At 50.8% G+C, this 21,577-nt stretch overlaps 2 protein-coding genes across 2 annotated transcripts; both read right to left on the bottom strand.

The window, feature by feature from the left end:
* Nucleotides 1–5,483: 5,483 nt before the first annotated feature.
* Nucleotides 5,484–7,918, bottom strand: LOC108864167 (uncharacterized). The gene is made up of 5 exons (XM_018639231.1): nucleotides 7,847–7,918; nucleotides 7,335–7,379; nucleotides 6,050–6,565; nucleotides 5,770–5,955; nucleotides 5,484–5,678 (listed from the first exon to the last, which is right to left on the bottom strand). The coding sequence occupies exons 1-5, from the start codon at nucleotides 7,916–7,918 to the stop codon at nucleotides 5,484–5,486; spliced, it is 1,014 nt and encodes a 337-aa protein (XP_018494747.1).
* Nucleotides 7,919–18,406: 10,488 nt separating this feature from the next.
* LOC100906117 (synaptotagmin 2) lies at nucleotides 18,407–20,299 on the bottom strand. Its single transcript, XM_003742590.1, has 6 exons — nucleotides 20,056–20,299; nucleotides 19,789–19,962; nucleotides 19,485–19,643; nucleotides 19,204–19,396; nucleotides 18,837–19,077; nucleotides 18,407–18,654 (listed from the first exon to the last, which is right to left on the bottom strand). The coding sequence occupies exons 1-6, from the start codon at nucleotides 20,286–20,288 to the stop codon at nucleotides 18,407–18,409; spliced, it is 1,248 nt and encodes a 415-aa protein (XP_003742638.1). The 5' UTR covers nucleotides 20,289–20,299.
* Between the last annotated feature and the right edge of the window lie 1,278 nt (nucleotides 20,300–21,577).

Genomic DNA, 21,577 nt, shown 5'->3' on the forward strand with positions numbered 1-21,577 from the left:
ATTCACGAATCATCGCCTTGACAGGGGAGGATGGAAAATAGAATGGGGTATCCTGGCGGTCTCAACTCTCAAAAACTTGTCGGACGAGATGAGGAATAATCGAGAGATTGCCACGAGAGCTGTACATTCGACCACCCGATGAAGAGGACACGAGGAACAACAGTTGTTGTGAGGCAAAAAGTTCCGAAAGTGAAAACAGAAAGCCATCAGACGACGAATCGCTCGGGGCAAAACTAGGGTAGAATCAACTTCCGGGCAGGGATGAGGCTAGACGCGGGCTTTCGGGGAACACAAGTAGAGAGAAGCTATCTACGAATCGACCGAGCCTCTCGCCTCTAGATTCTCTGAAAAGCGAGAATATCGAAACGGAGTGCCGTGAAGAGACCGCCGGGCGGTCCTCGAACGTGGTGTCACGAGCAAGACCAGGTCAGTATTGCCGGAGTTGGTCACGCGCACGAAGTCGACATGACATTGGATGGAATATTTATTATTTCCGTGAGGTGAGACTATCTCCTCTCTCGCCCAAAGCTGTAGAGGAGCTGGTGTCAAGTCGTTTTCGGGACTCCACGCCCTTGAATCTCGTGGATACTGCTCACGCGTCATTTGCACATTCGGAAAGCTGAGGGTCTTCGGGGACGCGGCGACTCTGTTCCTTCCTCAATTTTCTCATGCTTAGTATCCGACTATATACCGGGAACTCTGACGAGCTGACCCGAGTCGCTACCTGGGTTCACTGGAAGAAATTCGCGCGCGTGGAATCAATCTCGAACTTCTGAGTAATCTACCCTGCTGAGTGAGGGTTGGAGCATGAGTCGACTAGCGGGAGCGCCTGAATGTCTCGAACCTGTAGAGGCCATAAGGTTCGGAAGATCGTGAGTGTCACCGACTCGGTTTCACCTAGGATCAGGAGAAGTGATTTCAATGCAAGGACTTGTATAAAGGATTCGCAGTGGAATGGGAGACCGACGAGGCGTCTCGCTCTGCCGATCGAGCCTCGATTCGCTCTCAGTGCAGCATCGATCCTCTCGGAGTCTATTGTGAGCGGAATCCGGTTGCACGGGAATCGACTCTTTTGCCAGGAAGCACGCATGCCATCTCGATGAGTATCCGCATAGCATGAGAGCCAACAGAAGCCGCACGCGCAAAACGGTGAGCGATGGCTCGGCCTCCATCTACGCCACTACGTCGGAGACCTTTGACCCGATGACCGACTCCAGCTTGCGACTCCGATTCAAGCGACGTGACTGGGGCAGTTCCTAAATCTTCGACAAATCTCCGGCTGGGCAATCCAGCTGAATCGTTCCACCAGTCGGAGCGTATACTTTCGTCAGCTCCCCCAGTTTCGAAAACTAGACCGAGTCTCGAAACCTCCCTTTCAGTGCATGTCCTTTCTCAAGGCTCCGTTTGACATCGTGGAAGGAGAGCACTCGATCGACCTCCATCAGACTTCCCTGACGTAGAGCTGATCAGTGAGGTGGACATAGTCCTTTTAACGGATCCAGCCGATTGATATCGCGATCTTTGGGCCATGAATTATGAACGATTCGACGGAGAAGTTAGTATATTCCCGGCTCTACTATATTCCCGGCTATCGGGAATATAGTTTCCTCATACGTATCTCATCGTATATCGTCGCTTCTGTCGAGAAAGTGACCGAAGAGCACGCAGTTTCATCGAATAAGACCGTCTTATGAGATCGCTTGTCAGACAGCCAAGACGGAGCTCGTGTCCTTTGTACAGGTGTTGATTTCTTGTCTCAAAATAGAGGGTGCTGCCCCTCGCTCGCACTCCGTGCCAAACCCACATGAGCTCCTTCTCTCTTTTCCGCCTGGGAATCATGTAATCCCGAGCCATGGAAATCTCGATGGTCGCGAGAAAAATGGCAGAGAGGGCCGCAAGTTCGGCCTTTCTGAAGGCTCAAATGTCCCACTTCGGGACGGAGCTATGTACACGCGTTCGAGACGGAGCTATGTACACGCGTTCGAGACGGAGCTATGTACACGCGTTCGAGACGGAGCTATGTACACGCGTTCGAGACGATGAGCTTTATGATCCTTGGGTCCGTATTCACGATTTGAGCGTCGCATCAGCGTACATCGCCAACGTTTCGAATGTCAAACTTTGCCGGGAAAAAATATTCGTCACGGCAATCTCGACTATATTCTTACAAAATACCGCCTGGCAGGTGGAATCGAACCACTCCGAGACTAGTCGGCTACGGGTTTGAAGCCCGCACCCCGGACCACCGAAGTTCAGCCAGGCACTCATGCGTTGTTGCCGGGCTCATATATACAGGGAAATCACAGCCGTACTCTGATTTCGAACGACAGCCCGAAGCTTCCGTCAAACTGTCGTGAACTCCGATCGAGTGCTGGCACCAAGCATCCGCTGAGAGCCTCCCTCTTAGCCGAAACTTGTCTTCTGTAAGTGAACCGCCCGCTGTCCTTCGGCCTGGATCCGATCATGTGGGCAAACAGTCTTCAAAGTTCGCAGGCATCGCTACCGGGGTATCCGAGAACGACGTCGACGGCGGTGACTTCCACTTGAAGACGTGCTTCTCTACTCATGGGCAACGAATAGATGATGCCTCTTCCCGTTCGAGATCCTTGAGGAAGATCATGAGGATGCGCTAGAGCAGTCGTGTAGGGCCTTCCCTCTCTCTCTTTGAGATGTCTATGGTCAGTGTGTTCGCCGCGCAACCGCCTGTGTCGATGGTCACGATTACGTCAATACTCGAGAACACTTATCCGAGCGCGTTTAATGCGTTTTTTCCCCTCACAGTGACAACCTGTGGTCTCGGTGTCTCGCTATGGCACTCGGTTGTTTTGGACGAGAGGAGACTAGCACGACTCCGCTGATGTTGACAACTTTCTGATTTGACAACACTCGACGCAGGGAACTTTCGCCAACGAAATGGAGAAGGAGCCGATGTTCACAATGGGTATCCCTAGGACTCCCTGGAACAAATTCAATAAGAATCATTTGTGAGCAATCGACGGCTAGTCTCCTTTGACAATATCGGACCTCGCTGCCTTCTCGAAGCTCGTTTGCACTGGTACCGAAGCTAGATTGGTTTGTTTACACAGTGCCCCATGCGCGAGACTTCGAGCCTCATTCCGACGAAACGATGAAAGCTGGGATGCTACCCGCGCTTCTCCGACATCTTCCGTTCCTCTCGGCATTTTTTTTATGTTCACATACAGGGAGGTGATATGTACCTCTTTGACCTGAGCCAATCGATGATCATGAGATCATAAGCGCCTTGGCGTAGAAGCCACGCGGACCACACACGATGATCTACTGAGATACTGCATCGGGACGCTTCCAGGGGAGATGCTGGGCCTGAGAGCATCCCCTAGGCCCTAGATCAGTGACCTGAGACATTTCGGCGATGCACGATGTCTAGAACTTGCAGGAGAATATTTCGATCCCGGTCGTTGTTACCGACCCAAATGTTTCTCAGAGTCCCCTCGCGCGAGAATTCCTCGAACAGCGATTGAGGCTTTATCGGATCGATTCAGGGTACGACCTTAGTCTTTATGTCTCCAGCGAGAGCCAGAACGAAGCCCGATCACTCTTCGGTGATTCGGACTTCCGAACCCTACAAGATTCCGAGCCAAAGCACGTCCTTAATAAAAATCGCCAGACACATTAAGGTTCTCCAGTTTATGGAGCGATCGAAATCCTATGAAGATACCCGGCGGAACTGGCACTTCAGCAAAGCTGAGAACGATACCAGTCGAATTCTGGGAAGGAGGATGGCAAGGTCCATCTGAGTTCGAACGTCGGGTATTCAATGAGCTTCTGACAGGGAAGCGCAAATGGATCCCGGCAGTCGATTGTCGCGTCGCGACTGCTCAGACCTGTGAGGGATCCCGGAGTCAATTCGAATTCTGCAAGGAAACTTCTGGGATCTTCGATCCTCAAGTGCGATTCCAATGACGTATTTTCGACCACGGGCACTCGGAGCTTTCGAAGAACTAGGGTCTAATCCTTCTCTCGCAAGCATCGGCAATAGTTAACCTAAGTCCCAAATGCAGCTGTTCAGGAGTCCGCATGGGAAGGAGTCTGAGCGAAATCTAGAGACCCGGAAGACGAGCTAGGAACTTCTCCCGGCGAGGAAAACAGATCTTGCCGCCTGCTCTCTGTAGCTCTCTGTCCGGGTGGATGATTTTCCGAGCGCGCTGTCCGACGAAACATCAGTCCTCGAGGAATAGTAGGTACCGAATGAAGATCATCCTTTCCCCAGAAGTCCACTGCCCCCTTTCCTAGACATCGTAGCTGCATTCTCCTGCAGGGAAGCCTCTGGTGATCTCGAGGAACGGAATGAGCGGCATAAAAAATTCAAAGAATCGATGAAGTCATGCTGAGTGGATCATCTCCGGAACTCTTCGGGGCAATGGGGGCGACCGAGAATCAACCGGAGTCGGAGCGAGCCGAGAGGAACACATACTCTTCTTCCTATGGCCATGGAGGAGATTCAATGACACTGACGTCAATTGTTACGAGGAGACAGGAACTAAAGTATCAGGGGGCGGACGTAACGTTATCCACGGAAATGCGATAACAGCGCGCAGTCTGTGGGTGTTGGCGTCAATCGATCGCCACTACCGCCCAAAGTCGAAGCAGAACAGCTCCTCAAACTTGTCAAATTCTTGCACTTCTGTGGGCAAGATAGAGTTGAGAACAGAGAAGGGCGCGATGCCAGAAAAAAAAGTATTAGTTGTCTTTAACCAGTAAATTCCGCACCTCCCTTTCAGCTTCTGGTATCGTAGTTAGAATGTCCTTGGCAGAACATGGCGCCCAGATATAACTGTCGGCGCTTAACATGTCTCGACTAGGAATCGATCTCGACGCTAATTCTGCTGAGCATAAGCCTCTCTTGCCAATCCAGGCGTTGCTTTCGACTTATGAAATATGGATCAGGCGCGGTCGGATATATGTATAAGAATATACCCGAGTCCTCCGTATATTGTACCATATATTTCAATACCTATGATTCCAAAATAGATTCAGGATATTCCGCCAGGCCATAATTTTTATTTCCATCGAAGATTTAGAAACCTCGGGAGCAACCGGTCAGGTTCGATGATCATGAAGAATTCAGAAATCATCGGATGGGGACAAACTCGATCGTCGACTATGGATTAAACAATTTTCGCCGTGAGCCCTTTCAATCAATATCCTTCGGTACAGACGTCTGACCGGTCCTATCGGATCGAAGTCATCATTGTGTCGATCGAGCGCGAAGCAAACATTCAGAGAAACGAGCCGCCGAACCCAGTGCTTCGGATTTGTCCCAGGTTCAGTGTCATCATGGACTTCCTAAGATGAGCGGCCTCCTTCGAGAGTTCTATATCAACTCCCTCACTGTACAAGCTTTCGGCCCCGAATATTGAGGGACCTATTCGGATGTTCTCATAAATACAGACAAGCATGCAAACTTATTCCAAGTTCATCGAAGGTCAACGCCAATATTTGATCTATTTATCTTTATACACTGGGATTCCTCCAACGGTGAAAGTTGAGGGAGGTACGAATATCTCCTTTTCACCGATCGTCTTGATGGGTCTCCGCCGGCGGAAGGTTTCGGCGAACTTCTCGTAAGGTCTGTGGACAGGTAGCTCGATGGCAGGGGATACAACGATTGCTTCTGAGGATGCGGCGTGGAGTCCACCCTGTGGGAAAGGATTCCTTTTCAGTTTTTCCTTGAACTCGTCATCCACAACATTCGTGACCGCTGATAACAAGCTGGGACGAGAGCCTCACCGTGACGATCGGGGGAGCGTGATATGCCCGGAGTCTCGGGGAACCAATTATCCCGGAGGGAACGATCGCGGGACTGGATACAAAGGCAGCGGCTGACGGTCCGATGACTTTCCGCACGGGCACGGGTTTGATGATGGGCTGTGCAACCCGCGAGGCAGCATACGCAAGTGGAGCCGAATGAGCTAGCTGAGGAGTTAAGGAGGAGACGATTTTCTCAGTGAGGGGAATCGATTGCACCTTCGATTATGATCATCGGAGAGTTCCTAGAGTTTTAGAGTACCTTCAATCCAAACTCAGGGTAGGCATCCACCGGATGCGCGAGGCTTCTCGCCCTTGGAACCGTGACGATAGGCGCGGATATTCTCGGAGAAACTACGATCCGTTCAGATGCGGTTCCGTATACGACATCCGCGCTCAGTCTAGGTCGCTTGAGTAGCAATGGCGCAGGTGCTGGGACGATAGAAGCTACCGGCGAGGCCGCGACCGGCGCCACCTGCAGCTGTTTGTTAGCCGAGAGGATCGGCGCGACCCTGACCTCAGCTTCTCCGGTTTTCTCGATTCGGGCGGCGGCGGGAGCCGAGTCGCTCGTTCCGGGCTCGTTCGTCTTGACCCACGCGCGGAAACCGTCGTGGTCGGCGATGTAATTGACTAATCGATACATTCCGTGCGCGTCGCGGTACCCGAACGAGCCCCGTTTCGTCCCATCTCCGAGGTCCTCTTCGTGCCGGGACTGCGCGTTGCCCCACTCGTCCTGAGACTCGTAACCAAACTTGTATGGCTGAGGAGCGTGGTTTTCCTGGAGAAAGAAAAGGGAATAGTGCTCGCGATCGAATCGCTCCCAGATACCACCGCGAGGCATTCGGGACAGCTGCCGAATTCCAAGAGAGCGATTCCTGGGGCTCTAACGGATAGCTTGCAAAGACAGCTACTTAGCCGTGATCATTGGGGAGGGGTTTCGATTGTTTTTCTCGATGCAGGCATTTCAGTTCCCGATCCAGAGAGGAAAATATCTTCGACTTCTGTGTATTCTACGGCCACGAAAGGTCATTCTGTGGCATGATTTTCGGTCATTCTGGGAGACATTCAAACGTTTGTGAAAGCCTTTTTTTTGTTACAAAAAGTCATATATCCGAGCGACGACCACTTCAAAGAGGTCGAACATTGCCGGAATGGGCGCTAAAGAGACGGAATGTGCCGAGTCGATCTGAATACATCGGCTTAGCTCGTCGTTTCGGCGGTTTGAGTGAAAAAGAAACTGCAGAACAGCATTCGGAACTTCGCGGACACATCCATGCCATCCAAGGTTGGACATCGTTTTCCATCGCGTGAGTACCACGCGTCGACGCAATTATAAAGTTCAGGAAAAAGCTACAAGGGAAAATCTCATCATGGATTGCAATGTATTCTGTGAGGAAAATTTTCTGTGTGGCCGCCGGCGGACCTTCAGGATCGAGCGAACCCTGACTCGTTCTTCGCATAAGAAGTTAAAAACGTTAGGGCGGATTTAGGGGTCCAAGAGCACCGGAACATCTTGAGTAGCATTGTCCGCCGGGAATTTGATTTACCTCGGTGACGTGACCCGAGAAAACGCCTACCGCGCAGAATATCACCTAGAAATAGAAGAAAAGAATAGGTCAGAAACGGACCGAGAGCTCTCTCTCAGAAGACGAAACTCACAACGAAAATCCGCCTTCGCGGCTATCCGCCCGAGAGAAGAGACGTCAGAGCCCATAGACCCGACGACAGCGGAATAGCTCAGAGGACTAACTATCGGTATTTATGTGTTTTCCTTTGACGTATCTACTGAGTAAACACAAGGGCTGAGAAACGACAAAAAAAAACGAGGGTTTCGTTACTTTCGAAGGGATATGTCCTCCAGAAACATCTGGATCTGTTTCGAAATCTAACCAGAAACCCACGATGTAAGTCAAACGACACGAATGCCGTGATACATCGAGATACTTTCCGCAGCGGATTCATGGCGGTATCCGCTGAGCGACGTACGTACAAAGCGCCGCTCAGTCATAAAAGAGATCCTTTCACGATAAAGGGCCTTCGATGACCTTCGCGCGCTCACAAACTCTTGCTTGTCGAGAGTGACCGTGCAGTGCAGGAGCGCATACATGGAACCTGGTCGCTCCCTCGCCATTGTGGCAGCATTAGATTTATCGAAGTTCGAAATGAAAATTTGATTTAATGCTGTGATCGGAGCACCCAGCAGGCCGATCCGCCGACATTGGAGCCATTGGAGTCGCGGAATCAATCTCACAAGAGAAGAATGGAATAGCTCCCGAATCCAAGTGAATCGAATTCTCCGATCGGTTCCCGCTGGATAGCGAGAAATTCCGGGAGCTCATGGGAAGTTTTCGTCGGCTACATGCGGAATGCTCGAAACGGTATTCCTCCATCTCTTCCCGAAGATGTCAGCGTACGCTCATTCAAAGAATCACGGGAATGCTTCCCTATAGATTCCAGGACTTTCTAGAGCATTTCGAACGCTCCGGAGAGATCAGGAATCGCACAGTCGGTGGAAAACTTCTGAATCCCCCTGGAATCCTTGACTGGCGCCCGCTTGGCGAGCATGGATGCCGCAGATCATCAGCAAGGCAAACTCGATCGTTCACTCAACAGCCACAAAGCGAACCGATCGCGTAGGTGACGCAGAAATTCCCACGCTGAGTTGACGAGCAAAAACCGTACGCAAACTATCGCGTATTTTCTGGGTGCCCCTTTGGTTTCTCTCCATTACTGAGCGAGCGAGTTCCATCAGCAGTTTTCAATTTCGTAGGTTTGCGACCAGAAAATCAAATGCCATTTCGTCAGAGTCCTTCGCGGACAAAAGCTTTAGAGAATATATCGCTCAGAGCAGTTCGCTCTCAGCGTGAACAATGGACTGAATGACTCAAGTGGCCGCGTAAGTCGGTGTCTTCCAGCTGCCAGAACTATTACGAAGAGGACCGAAAATCTCCTGGAGCGTGCGCGGATAGATGAAGAGTGTATTCTGTCACCGTAATAACGAAGAACGTTCCCATCGGAATAGGCGATTACCGAAAAAGTTTCTAGAGAGAGGATTCCAAATCCGAGCATTTTTTTTCTTGCCAGTCGGGGTGAGCTCGCTTCCTCTATCCCGACCTCAGGCTCACTCGGTACTCGTGTTGAACACCCCGGAGGCTCCAGCTCCCCACCGACTCATCATGCGGAGCGCAGTTTCCTACCCACCCGTCTCTGGGGAGCTTTAAGATTCCGGCCATCTTCTCCCCGGAGGCGGGCATAGTATACATAGGAATCGACGTCGGGAGCAGTACCGGAGAGAGAGTGGATTCCACACCTGTTTCTGGAAACTTCCTCGCGTGACGATATCAACGGGGAGTTCGCTCCCATCTCCGTTCAATTCCGAAACATTGAAGAGTTTCTCTAGGTCCAGCAAAATGAACGAAAGCCCGATGGGGATCACGATCGATGCTCTGGGCTTATCAGGAGGAACCCCCAGACGATCGACGCGTACAGTGAGGTGCTGGATGTATGGTCTTCGAGTGCGGATGTCCAGAATGCACAATTGCACTCTAGAGTTGGGACCTTCGAATCCCGCGACCATCTCAGATTCTTCTTATCTACATGTGTTCCCTACTTGACTCAACGTTCTCGACTTCGATTCCTAATCCAAGCGCGGGTCTTCTAGTGGTGGTGAGGGGTAATGAAACGTTTCACGCACACACACGTCACGATAATTTCAGAGCCCATACCACGAGACGCATACTCAATCTCTCGGCAGTCGATGGACACTCACAATGACAAAAGCCTTCATTCCTTCGAAGCGAAGTCCGAGTTTTGCGAGTCTTCTCATCGTACAGCTGTTTATGTAGCGCGCGGAAAGGGCCGATACCGCTGCTGCCGTTACCACCACTACCGTTGGACACCGCGCGAGGGTCGGTGCCGTTTTCCTTGCGTTACTTTCTAGAGATAGGATCTTCCTGAGAAAAAGTCAACGGGATTCATCCGGAGAGTGTTCGTCCTCTCGGAGGCCGCAGGAATCCAACGACAGCGCAGGGATCGCACCAGCTTTGTTCGAAGCACCGAAAAGAATGGCAAGAAGTTTGTAACCTCGTTTCTGTCTCTAGACAAGCAGAACGCCCTCGGATTCGGGTAAAAGATTGCGGGGTAGAGACGGTCTGTCGCAGACCGCAACTCGACATTATTTATATTCCCGATGCCCACCACGCGATCTGTGTTGGGCTCGGAGCTACCGCACGGAGGAAGGCTCGGAGCTGTTCCTCCACTCATACTAATTCGTAGTGTCGCGGATCTATATTGCTGAGCATCGGACTCATCCCGCGCTCGGAGCCCTTGATTCTCATTTCGTTGCTGTGATCAGTTCCTTATGTATTATACATTCCGAATATCATGTCGGACGTTCGCAATTCCCGTCACGGCTGCTCTGATGAAAGGTCATCCGTTAATGGATTCATCGAGCTCAAAGAATTAACTCGTCAATACAGCGGATCCGCGATCGGACATCTTCCCCGGAAAACCGCTCAAAAAGGAGGCTCAGAGCTCGACGCTTGCAAAACCAGTGGATTGGTGACTGAGCCCGAGTAGTCGCTCATTGATGATCGTCTGACCTTCTCAATAATCGACTGACTGGTCGCCTGAGTAGAAGCTAGCCTAAGAAGCGCACTTCAGTGTTTCTGTCTAAGTAAAGGACTTTTCGTCGCATTGTTCGAATCGTTCGCTCCACCGCAATTCTGTGTGTCAGAATGCTCGGTCTTACAAGCCGTTCCCAATCGGTAGATTGGTTGAATATTTTCTCGATTTCATCCGTTGGTTTTGAAAGAAAAAAGCCTCAGGACAACTGATCTGACGTTAGCCCCCGCTCAAGAATGCGGTAACCCTACGTAACCCCAGCAAGAGCCGAGGTTTCCACTGAAGTCATTCTCTACTCCCACAAGTCGGGAGAGTTCACCTTCCAACAAATGTTGCAAACGAATTTGTCCGGTCATTCTCCACCCTTCGGAAAGGGTTCATTTGTAATGATACCGTGTTCCGTTCGAAGGCAGCGAAGTCCATTCGGTAAGAAAAATGTCACGCCCGTTACGTGCTGCCACTGCTCGATGTCAAGGAACGTGATGCGTCGATAGCTCTACCACGCTTCGCTGCGGAATATGAGCTGCATTCGACCCCAAATAGAAACAACTCAGAGAATATGTAATTCAGAACGAAATCAGGAGAAGAGATCCGATACTCGGGAAGCGAAGGTGTGCACCTGGAAATGGCCCACTCAGCCGACAAGATCTTTCCTGGAACCCCGTACGTGGGTGTGTGTGGGTACCGGCTCGGATCATCACAGACATTGTGACTACGTATTAGGTTCCGAGTCGGGGAGGAAATGTAAAAATGACTCATTCCCAACGTCTCCCAGAAGGTACTCTTCAATCGTTCAAAGCCTCAGACGAAGTTCCCGAGCTCAGATAGCGTCCGATCCTTCATTTTCTTCCGAACTTGGTGCCTCAACTTTTTCCCGTAGCAGAATGACGATTGTCTCCTGATATACTGATGGGATACCGCGAATATACCACAAGCATCAGCGAGAAATATTTCTCAAGAATGACCTTGAGCCAGGGTTACTCGATGACAGGTGCTCGCAGATTCTTCCTTCGGCTCGTCCCGTGAGCTCCTTGAGCTTGAGTTCTATCGAGCCGGAGCTCTTCGGAGCGTTGCCGAGAGCTCCAACTCACTTCGCATTCGATCGAGCCACAGAAGGTTTCTTTCCCGAAAATCCGCCCGACATTGGAGCCTAAGCTGACAATCGAGCTTAAACTCCACCTGACAGCTTAATTCGTATTCTTCTTACCGATAATTCTGCCCAGAAAAGGCTCCGCTGGATTTAGCAGCGGCCCGAGCGGTACCGCAACAGCGATTAACGTCGGCCACGCCTCCTGGATTCATTGATGATCAACGTATTTCGGTCGTGTGACTCGAATACAATGAAGAGCTCGGTGTCGAGTTCCACCAGCATCTGACCACCTATGAGCGCTTTCTAGTTGGCAGGACAATGCTCGGACTGTATTCTTCTGGATTTCGAATGAAGCAGTCCTTCACGATGTTGTTCAAAGAGTTCAAGCTGTGTGAGGCAATGTCTGATCTAGAACCTTCGAAGCTGTCATGATTCACACAAGTCCGAGCGTTGTGCTTACATCTCATACTTTCGGTTGCAGTCAGCTTCGACCGCTCGCTGAATCGGCCGATTTCCTAAAAATTCGGATTCGTGGGGAGCCGTGGGCGCGTCGATGGGGTGGGCGACTTCGACAACAATGCGAGTCCGTTGAGAAAACTGTGATTTAGCTTGTCAATTGGATACCGCAGATTCTCCTCTCATGCCGTCATCTGACAGACGGATGAGACAGCGAATTATCTGTAACCACTCCGGATGAGCATCGATCTTCCGGCGGAAAATATCCTTTGCGCAAGTAGCTCAGACGATTACGGGCCACTGTGTGGGACAGAGTGGGTTCCATTTCGACTAGGAGGGGAGTTTTCGGCTAGTTTAAGGGGCGAGTGGTTTGCAATGGAGTCAGCAAGCGGCTCCAAAAGACTCATCTTCCCGGGCTCCAATGTTCGCGGATCGCCCCCGGGGAAGCGTCTGACTCAGGAAGGAGTTGATGGCATGTCGAGCTGCTAGCATGTCGTGACTGATCAGGAGTATTTCGTGAGTTCTGGTAGTTGGACGAGATTGGAAGAACTTGCTTTAGCCCTCCATCATTATTTGATCAACCAGACAGTCGGGGACGGAGGGGGATATTCTGGAACTCTTATGGGAGTTTCGATCATAGGGTTCGCGTAATTCCGCGTGGCAAGATGAAGCCCTTGTCGGAAGAAGATTCTAGGAGTAGTGGTCCTGTCGAACTGACCGTTCCTAGCCTTGCAGATGATAATTTTTCCGCCTCGATGATTCGAATTGATAAACTCGAGCTTGGAAGTCCGTTTTTCCACTATCTTTGTCAAGAGCCAGCCGAGAAACGAGCTAGTCTGGTTTGATAATGTTATCCTCCTGTCAGCTTCCGACCATTGGGATTTCCTTCCCCTTGTGAAGTGAGATGGACTTCCCGTGGTTGTCGACTTTCAATCGAATGAGCTCCAGCTGCAAGGTCACTGGAAGCTATGGAGTCCTCGAAATCAATGAAGACCTGTCTCGACTGCTAAGATTCACTAGATCGGTCCTGTTCTTTGTTCTATCCGACGAGAAATCCGCATCGAACACCACCGCTCAGCTACAAGGCGTTCCGTACCGGGACGTCATCGCCTGGTTCGCGGAACTTTCATAACGCAGATCCGTTACTGTCCCAAGTCCAGAAGCTCGACCTCAATGGAATGAGAACCGTGAGATTTTGACGGGTTGATTTTCTCTTCCCGCGGACGTAACGGCACTTGGCAGACAAAATGGTGAAAAGCGACTAAGGCCCGCGGGAGCTTCAATTTGAATCATCATTATGGTGAGCTCGTCCTTGCTTCGAGGCATCTGCGGTGCGGAATGTGTTTCTTCTTTTGGCGGCTCCTCACAAAGCGTCACTCTCGGTTTTCCCAAAGTGTAAGATACGTATTTTATGGTTCACTTTCCTGGCGAAAAATCCTCCGAAACAGCGCTTATCCCTTCATTGATGCAAGAACGCGGTGAGCGTCGATCCTTCAGAACCCAAGAGATGCCTTCGCGGGGAGGAAACGGAAGCATTGTTTACCGGGATCCCGGCCCAGAACATTTCTGCGTTTTCTGCCGCGTCTTCAATGAAAGAACTGCGACGTCAACGATTCTCAGCCGCAATTACTGTGACTTTGAGGAGGAAACCCACGACTCTGCCGCAAGTAATCGTGAATACGGGCCGTATGCTAGCAGTGACGGAACTTGTATTATCAACTAATGCGAGTATTCCATGAGACCTTCATTCTACGAGTAGAGAGGTGCGAAACCGCTGCATAGTATGATTCCTTCCAATTGATGGACCGATCGAGCGTTCAGTCATCCGAATTCTCATTCTAACCACGACTGTGTCATTTGCCGTAGAAGGAGACGGTTTCCAACAACGGTGCCTGCAGATCTCGTGTTGAATATGTCAAGGGGCAATCAATCTCAGCCAATCACAAAGCGGGCCCACAATGAAAACTATTCTCCCCGCATTCAGAGTCTCATTCGCTTCACCGAACGCCGCCCCCTTCTCTTGATTTTATAGGTGTCCACTACATTTCCGAGATCCGAGACCCCGCTCCAGAGTGCCGTCGTGTACAGACCGGGTCCGTTGTGTCGGTTCGCATAGCGCGACTTTCGGTAGTACTTCGGAAGCATTCGCTTATCTAATCTTCTGTTTCATACGTCACGAACAAGCAAGGTGACCGACGAGTCAGCTCTGGAGCGGGCTCGTCCGACGCTAAACGGAACTTATGGCACAGATCACCATGTAGTAGAAAGAGATACATATGAATAGCCCCCGGAGCAGATCAGAATGTTTGGGTCAGCGCTCGGTGGAGCATAAACACGAGCGAAGTCCCTTATTTATTCCGCTAAATGCGACTCCGCGCATTTGTTGAGTCTGTCCGTCCATGTCTCCAATGTCCTTAGTCTTGCTTGATGGCCGTCTCCCTCATGTCTTTTGAAGAGACACGATTGTGATGAATTGAGCATAGCAGTGTCGAGCACAGGGAGACACCGTTATGCTGAAGAAATTAGGAAGTGCGTGTGAAGGGCATTGAGCGCTGTCGCCACATCCGCTGAAATTTGTGGCGACCCTTGTCGTCAACACAAGGTGACGGACGACATCGAGCAAAGGGTTCTTCCCCGGTCGTCGCGGGCGCTTGTCGCTTCTTCAGGCGCTTTTTTTTCTGCTCGACAAACTCGTCCGCTTCGCGCTTGTTTCATGTTTGTGAGCTGCCGTTATGCCTTGACGCGTCAGCGCATTTCTGGGTGCCTCAGTCAATGCTGCGACTCCCCGTGGTAAGACGTCTGGATCCGACAAACAATGGGGTACATTCTCCGTTCACGGCATTCGATTCCGGGTTGATTCCGACCGACCGCGATTTTAATCAAAGATCCGGCTCATTCGCCAAACAAGCAGCCCTCCGTCGAGCGCAAATGACTTTTTCGCAAATAGCTAAGACTATTTCCGAAGGCGTGTTCAATCGAATTCTTCTATCGTAGTTTTGAGTTCTTGGCTCTGAACTCAGTCAGATGGATGAGACAAACACAATGTCGCGACATTCACAGAATTTTTATCAATGCACCCAGAAGTCCTAGGTGAAGCTGCGGAAGAGTTGCAGATCACTGGGATTTCACGATTGATTTCCTTTCGTATGAGCGAGTGAATAGGCGGCCGGGATCCCTCGAAATCAAAGTTTCGAAATGTCGAGGCGAATCGATGATCGATCACACAAGCTTCCGCCGCAACTTACGACCGAGATCTTAGAAAGGAACTTCCGCCCTCTCCATTGTGAAACATCTGTCCGGAAGGTTGGGAGTCTGATGTTGGATCTTGAGCGAATCGGTCATCGAAGTCCCCCAGTGATGTCTCACTGGTCCATCCTGGGGTAGTGATTCTGCGAGCTTGGGTAACGGTTACCTGGATGTCAAGCGACGAAAACAGATCAATGGGAGCGCTCGATCTCGCTAAAGCTCTGCATTGAGGAAAATATTGAAAATACGAGACAAGAATGCCTCCATCGACCGGAATACGCGTGAAAGGGCATGCCTGGTTGAAAGTATTTCTCCAGCTGCTGATTTCTCCAAATTTCAGTAGTTGATCTTAATGCTCCCCGGTCGGGACTTCGGAACCTTCGACAGAAAAGCCCGCGTAGTTTTCCTCCAGACGTATACTGTACAGTGGTAGATCGTTGGCAAAGTCCCATGTTGCCCGGTCGGAGGAATATGGAGCCATTCCGCTTGGAACGAGCGAGTTTAATCGATGGACCGTGGAAGAAATAGTCAGAAAAAGTTTCTAAACCGTCGATTTAACTTTCGTGCATGTACCCCCTACGCTAATTAATTACTGTCCAACCAACTTCATAATCTGCGACCGCGGAAAATCGGTGAGATCGCAGCTGACCCGCCTGTACGAATGGGCTGGAAGGTTACGCAATGATTGGCACGAAGCGTGATTACAATTCATGACATTCACCGGAGAATTTTATCCCAGGAAGGTATCGCGTTGTTTGTACCGGAAAATAGCATTTGACGTCACCAAGCGACTCCCCGACTGCAGCACAGGTATTGTCGACTCACTTGTGTTGATGGCATCATGCCGAATGCTTTGATCTTAGAGCGTCTAGAGCACAGAATTTTCACACTGATAGTTCAACATAGAATTTCTCATTTTCATGGCGCACGAAGGCTATCGCCGCTTCCTCGCATTCATCATGTGCGAGATTTTCTACTCGGAGGTGATATTGAGGTGAAAAAAATCGATAATCATTTCCTTTAAAGAAACGGTTGTCTCCGTTCATTTTATATTGAGCTCCTTGAACATTTATACGAAGCACCAGGGCAGTCCTGTGAAGTCTTCCCTTGGAGTCGCTGAAATTTTCCCCATGCGGCACCGCCACTCGAAGAACGTACATGGAGTCTGCGAATCATGGGGTACAATATACGGAGTCATGCGATTCCTCCGCGCCGCAGGAACCGTCCTCACACGGGCTATCACTTTTTCGCGTACTTCTGGGGGGAGAAGTAATCCGAGAATCGATGGAAGAAGATCGACATAGATAGATCTTTCCGGTGGGAGTTTTGGTGCAGAGGAATGGTGTAGTGAGCCACGTAAGCTAGTATGCTCCCGTAATCGTCAACTCTGATCGTGGCGGAAGCAATCTTCGAGATGAAGTGTACTCACCAGTCACCTGTGCATGGTCGCGTCTCAATGCAATGCAAGTCTCGCTGCACTGAGCATGAATGTCAGCGGTATTTCTCAAGGGAGAAGATGATGTGGTTCCGGGAGTAATACAGAAAGACCGGGACAAGTTACCAGCCCTCCTACAGTTTGCACGAGGAAACACGCGTCCTCGTCCACTAATCATGTGTTCCTGCTGGACTCGTCTCGACCGTCGAGTCCGAAGAAGCGGCGCGGCGTCGAAAGTTCCGTATTTACTGCGTCTGAGCGGTTCACTTAATCAATACACATCGGGGAACGAGTTCTCGGAGCTTTGTTTGATTTTAGGTATATACGAAGACGAGTGAGCAGTACAGGGATCAATGATAATTGTTTTTGGATGCACTCGGAACACTGTCGCTCCGCGGAGAAAACACCAACGGCACAAGAGCGCAAGAATTCGATGCACCGGAGTGCAAAGTGAGGATTTCGTGCGCGCAGCAAGTGATGAGAAGTTCCTTCTGAGAGCTCGCCAAACAAGAACCCATGTGGCACGTTGGCACTGCGCGCGAGCAACGATTGCTCTCGAATAGGTAACCGGAGAATCAGCTGTTCGTACTTGAATCCCGTTCCGTCTCGCGCTCCACCTTCTCGCGGACCTGGGGTCGGTGATTGGTACGTGGTCACGGCCCACTTTTGATATTCCCATGTTTCTCTCGATTCTATGTTCCACGTCTCCGTCGCTCTAAGTCTCATCATTGTCATTCCCCGCACGAAGTTGCGTTTCGGGAGCGCAAACCCGTGAGAGCCATTCAATTTGTAGAATCAGCGATCGTCTCTAAGATCAGTTTGGGCTCCGGCTCATTGAATTGGTGTCCCGCTCTCTGAGTCGGCTCGCTGTCCGATCTCTGACCACAAAGTATCATGCCTTTGTTGTTGATTGATGCTGGTAGTTGTTGATGAGACGACCGGAAAAATTAGGAACTTCCATATTCGCGAGAATGAGCTGGTCCGGAGTATAGTTTCGAGCAGGAGTTCCCCACTTCATAACTGACCAGAGGGAACTGTTATCACGGGAGAAAAGCGTGGGCTTCGATCTCGAACCTCGAGCCCGAAGTAAATAGTAGCTATCTCCTGTTCTCTCAAGGAGAAGAAGGATCCGGAAACGTTCCAAACATTTATCAACAAAAAAAACTGCCGATACATCTCCAGAGAACTTATCCCAATGGCACGGTGGAGAAGAAATAATGCACAAGCGCCAAGTATGACCTTTTTTGTTAACGGAATCGATCGAGATGCGATCGATGATACCGATGCCTGCTCCGTGATCAATGGTCGAGTGAGCGGCTCCGGCCTCGGCTCACGAAGTTCTTCGTTCGGAAGCCGGACGGATCTTCAAGTTGATGCCAATTTGAAATCATCGCTCCGGGAGATTTCATCATTTCTTCCCAATGAGAAAGAGCGTCTCCTCGCGCGAACATATACGGCCCTGAAATGTGATCGGAGGATGTATTTGTAAGGATTCGGATAATGATGACAGGCGTTCCTAATGCTCGTCAGGAATGCACGCCAACTCCGCCGCTCGGGATAGACAGCTGCGGGCTTCCCGCGATGGATCGCGCGAATATCGGCAGACTCCGTTGAAATTTTAACATTGCTCCATTTCCATCGAGAGCGAATTCTTCCCTTTACTAGCGACACGCTAAGCCCGTAGAGATCACGCAGCCACATGTTCTCTAAGGATTGCAGCGGAAATTTGACATCATATCGTCTGAGTTCGAGAGGCTAGATGGGGCGATCTATGACGCACCTAGAATGATATTACCGAGAATCAAATCTCGCGCTGGGGCATTATCCTTCGGTATTATAGCTGCCACGATGGTCAGGCTCAACGAGCAGGAATCGAAGAATTTTCCCGGTATCCCGAAGTTGAAGGACTCGAAGATCGAAACTTCGTCGTTCGCGTCTCTCGGAATCCGCTGCGCGGATGTCGTTTTCGTCTTCAGCAGATGATGCCCGTGATATAATTGGACGCGAACGTAGGCTCCTGCAAATAGCGGAAGGCATAATTCACAACAATATTGCGCACGCGCGCTTCCGCTAGGAGGGCGTCAGAATCGGCTGGACGCGAATTGCGTGGATAGGCTCCGAATAGGATATTGCGAGGCGGAATGGACCGCAAGTTCAATGAGAGGGTAAGGGGCGAAATCGAGGATGTATCATGAATACCGGAGAGGCGGATGTCCCGAGGTGTTCTGAAGCCTTTCATCTTGAGAACATTTATTCGGATCCTGTTGGTCAAGGGGTTGCAGGTGAGTCCCACGAAAATGTCTCCTGGACTGGAACCCCTTCGCTGCATCGACTCCGGCTCCTCTTTCCCAGGTCGTTCGGAACGGGACAAATCCAGAACAAGGTTCTCCTCACGTTCGGGGCTGACCACGTCCAACGGTTGCATTACCATTCCGACCATCTGCATTGAGAGTGCTGATTGGGTCTAAGTTGCACGGAATCCGGAACTTTCGCATTTTGACCAAGATCGGATCCGTCGCTCTGATATGGAACTGGTTCAAAGTAGATCACCTCTCGTGATCCTCACCTTAGGACTCCGGCCTTCTTCTCTGTCGAAGACCACGATCTTAAGCGCTTTCTCGTGCAGGTCCTGTGGAGCGAGGGCGAACTCAAACGCCTCATCGAATTTGGGATTGAGGGTCCTGTGACGGGCCTTCGTCTCGAAACTCTCTGAATCGGAATTGCTCTCGGGGACGAGCGAGACATTGACGTAGGGATTCCTAAAAAAGAGGATCATCATGGGAGGAATAGATGGCGAGAGACTGGCTCCAGAATTATCGCGATTTCTCCCACAACTTCCTTGCGAACCTCCGGAAGTATTGGGGTCCGCGCGAAGTCCACAGACAGTGGGCTGGCAATCCTTTGCAGTTGAGCACATGGACGAGTAGGACTTCACCGTTGTAGGCCATACGCAGGCTGATCTTTCCTGGGCCCTCATATCGTCCTGGAGCTTCGTCATCTTCAGATCTGGGAAGGGGGGGAATGGGAGCTCGATGAGCGTCGGGTGTCGGGTATCCGAAGACCCAGCCGGGAGTACAGAAATCACTTTCGAAGCCTAGACGAGAGTTATCCGGTTTCGTCCCGTGTTCCACAAAAATGTATTGACTCCTACCTCGAGCCTTCGTCTTCGATGGATTCGAGTCGGCTCCGGTAGGACGGAAGTGACTTGGTGTAATTCTTGAGGATGTTCTCCATCTGCACCGGATCGAAGAGCGGCGCTCCCTTCCGACAAGCATCCCCCAGGGTCGATGGTCCCGCCAGATATTCCTTGCGTGACTGTGGAGGTCTGCTAGTTAATTAGAACCAGTGTCGCCCCGCTGTCCGCTGAGGGAGAACTCAGGGAGCAACTCCTTTCGCGACAATCGGAGAGCGTACTTACGTTCTCCAACTATGACTGCGGGGTCTTCCAAGGGCGAGCGGTGGGCTCGCGTCCCGACTCTTGGAGATCGCTCCCCTCGACGTGGCTTCATCTTCATTCGCTTTTGATAACTTCCGTTTCCTCATCCACGTGGTGAGGATGATCAAGATTGCGATAATGAAAAATGTGGTCAGGGCCACGAACCCGATAAGCTCTGAAATTGAGAGCTTCCTTAGAACGGGGCTCGGCAGCATTGCGACGATAGAAATCCGAGATACACATCTGGATTTCGTAATCCAATTTCAAGTTCGAACTCTCGAACATTGTAAAGTTGTCGTCGGCCAAGGTTGCCTCAACGACTGACATAACCAGCTGTCACCGTCGTTCGAGGAAAACGTGATCCCTAAGTGTTTGATCATTCCACAGGAAGGGATGAAATGAAGTAGGCGCAGCTGATTGTACCATAAGGTTTCCCGAAGAGTCGTAGGGGATTCGCTACACTCAGTCATGATATCTCAAGGACCGGGCTATTGTGGGACAAGATCCTCGCAAGGGCAGTATTTGTGATGAGGTATCCTGACTGATTGCAGCGGGTCCCTCGGAAGCTCCCGGGAGCGATTCGGTAAGTATCTTCAAGCCCATCGACGTGACGATAGTCTGATCCATATCTTCTGCGGATACAAAAATTTCGGAAAGGAACCGTCCAAGGATTCGCGAAGCCAAGCTCGGTCTATTTCTGATCGGAGTGCTTCGAGGCGGGAACAAAGTGGCTCGATGACGATGATCCGGCCGCAAACTCCGAGACGGAACTTCCTATTGTGTTGGCGCGTTCGCTTCCAGGCCTACACGTCAGTGATAGAGCCGACGTGTAAAGGTGAGCAGCCGAGGAGCGTAGTGTGTGAATCCCCTCTTCCTTTCCCCTTCGAGTGTCGTGGGAGCTGGTGACGTTTGCAGCATGGTCCGTAGGTTGATTAGGTTTGCCAATCCGGAACACACGCCAATTATTTTCGAAAAACTAGAGCATCGGACAATTTGATGATTCACACGGAGCGTAGGACGCTTGTTTGTTGGTCAGTTCGGAAACACGCCGCGCCGCTAGAGCAACCTAGGACTCCAAATTTTCATCGAGTCTGACACTGGGGAATTTAGATCGTGGCCAGCGAGTGTGAAACGGAGCAATGGTCAAACACAGTGGAGTCTCGAATACACCGTCAGCCCCGATATTCACCTCGATCATGAGATCATAGCTCGATCTATTCGAGATTCCATGGAATATCACTCATGTCCATATGAACCGAACGTATATTAACGTACATCAGATAATATAATCGAGGTCCGTCTGAATGGAACAGAAAACGAGAGTTTCCTGAGCGATCGATGTCGGAAGTGATAAGCGACGGTTGATCTCGGGGGTATGAATCGACAACTCATCTCATCCTCAGGGTGTAGGCCCACAACGGAACTCGTCCATCGAACAAACTCTGCTCGGCTGAGGGCGGACATCCGATGAGGATCGTTAATATACCTACGAAACTGGAAAAAG

The sequence above is a fragment of the Galendromus occidentalis genome, unplaced genomic scaffold (genome assembly GCF_000255335.2).
Source record: "Galendromus occidentalis unplaced genomic scaffold, Mocc_1.1 scf7180000077427, whole genome shotgun sequence".
Classification (NCBI taxonomy): Eukaryota; Metazoa; Arthropoda; class Arachnida; order Mesostigmata; family Phytoseiidae; genus Galendromus; species Galendromus occidentalis.

Excerpts from the sequence above, each read along its gene's own strand:
- LOC108864167 (XM_018639231.1), bottom strand. The coding sequence starts at position 7,918 with ATGGCGAGGGAGCGACCAGGTTCCATGTATGCGCTCCTGCACTGCACG. Across the intron at positions 7,380-7,846 it reads CTCTCGACAAGCAAGAGTTT|GTGATATTCTGCGCGGTAGG; the intron begins GTGAGCGCGCGA and ends TTCTATTTCTAG. Across the intron at positions 5,956-6,049 it reads ACCCTGAGTTTGGATTGAAG|CTAGCTCATTCGGCTCCACT; the intron begins GTACTCTAAAAC and ends TTAACTCCTCAG.
- LOC100906117 (XM_003742590.1), bottom strand. The coding sequence starts at position 20,288 with ATGCTGCCGAGCCCCGTTCTAAGGAAGCTCTCAATTTCAGAGCTTATC. Across the intron at positions 19,644-19,788 it reads ATCGAAGACGAAGGCTCGAG|ATCTGAAGATGACGAAGCTC; the intron begins GTAGGAGTCAAT and ends CCCCCTTCCCAG. Across the intron at positions 19,078-19,203 it reads AAGAAGGCCGGAGTCCTAAG|ATGGTCGGAATGGTAATGCA; the intron begins GTGAGGATCACG and ends CTCTCAATGCAG.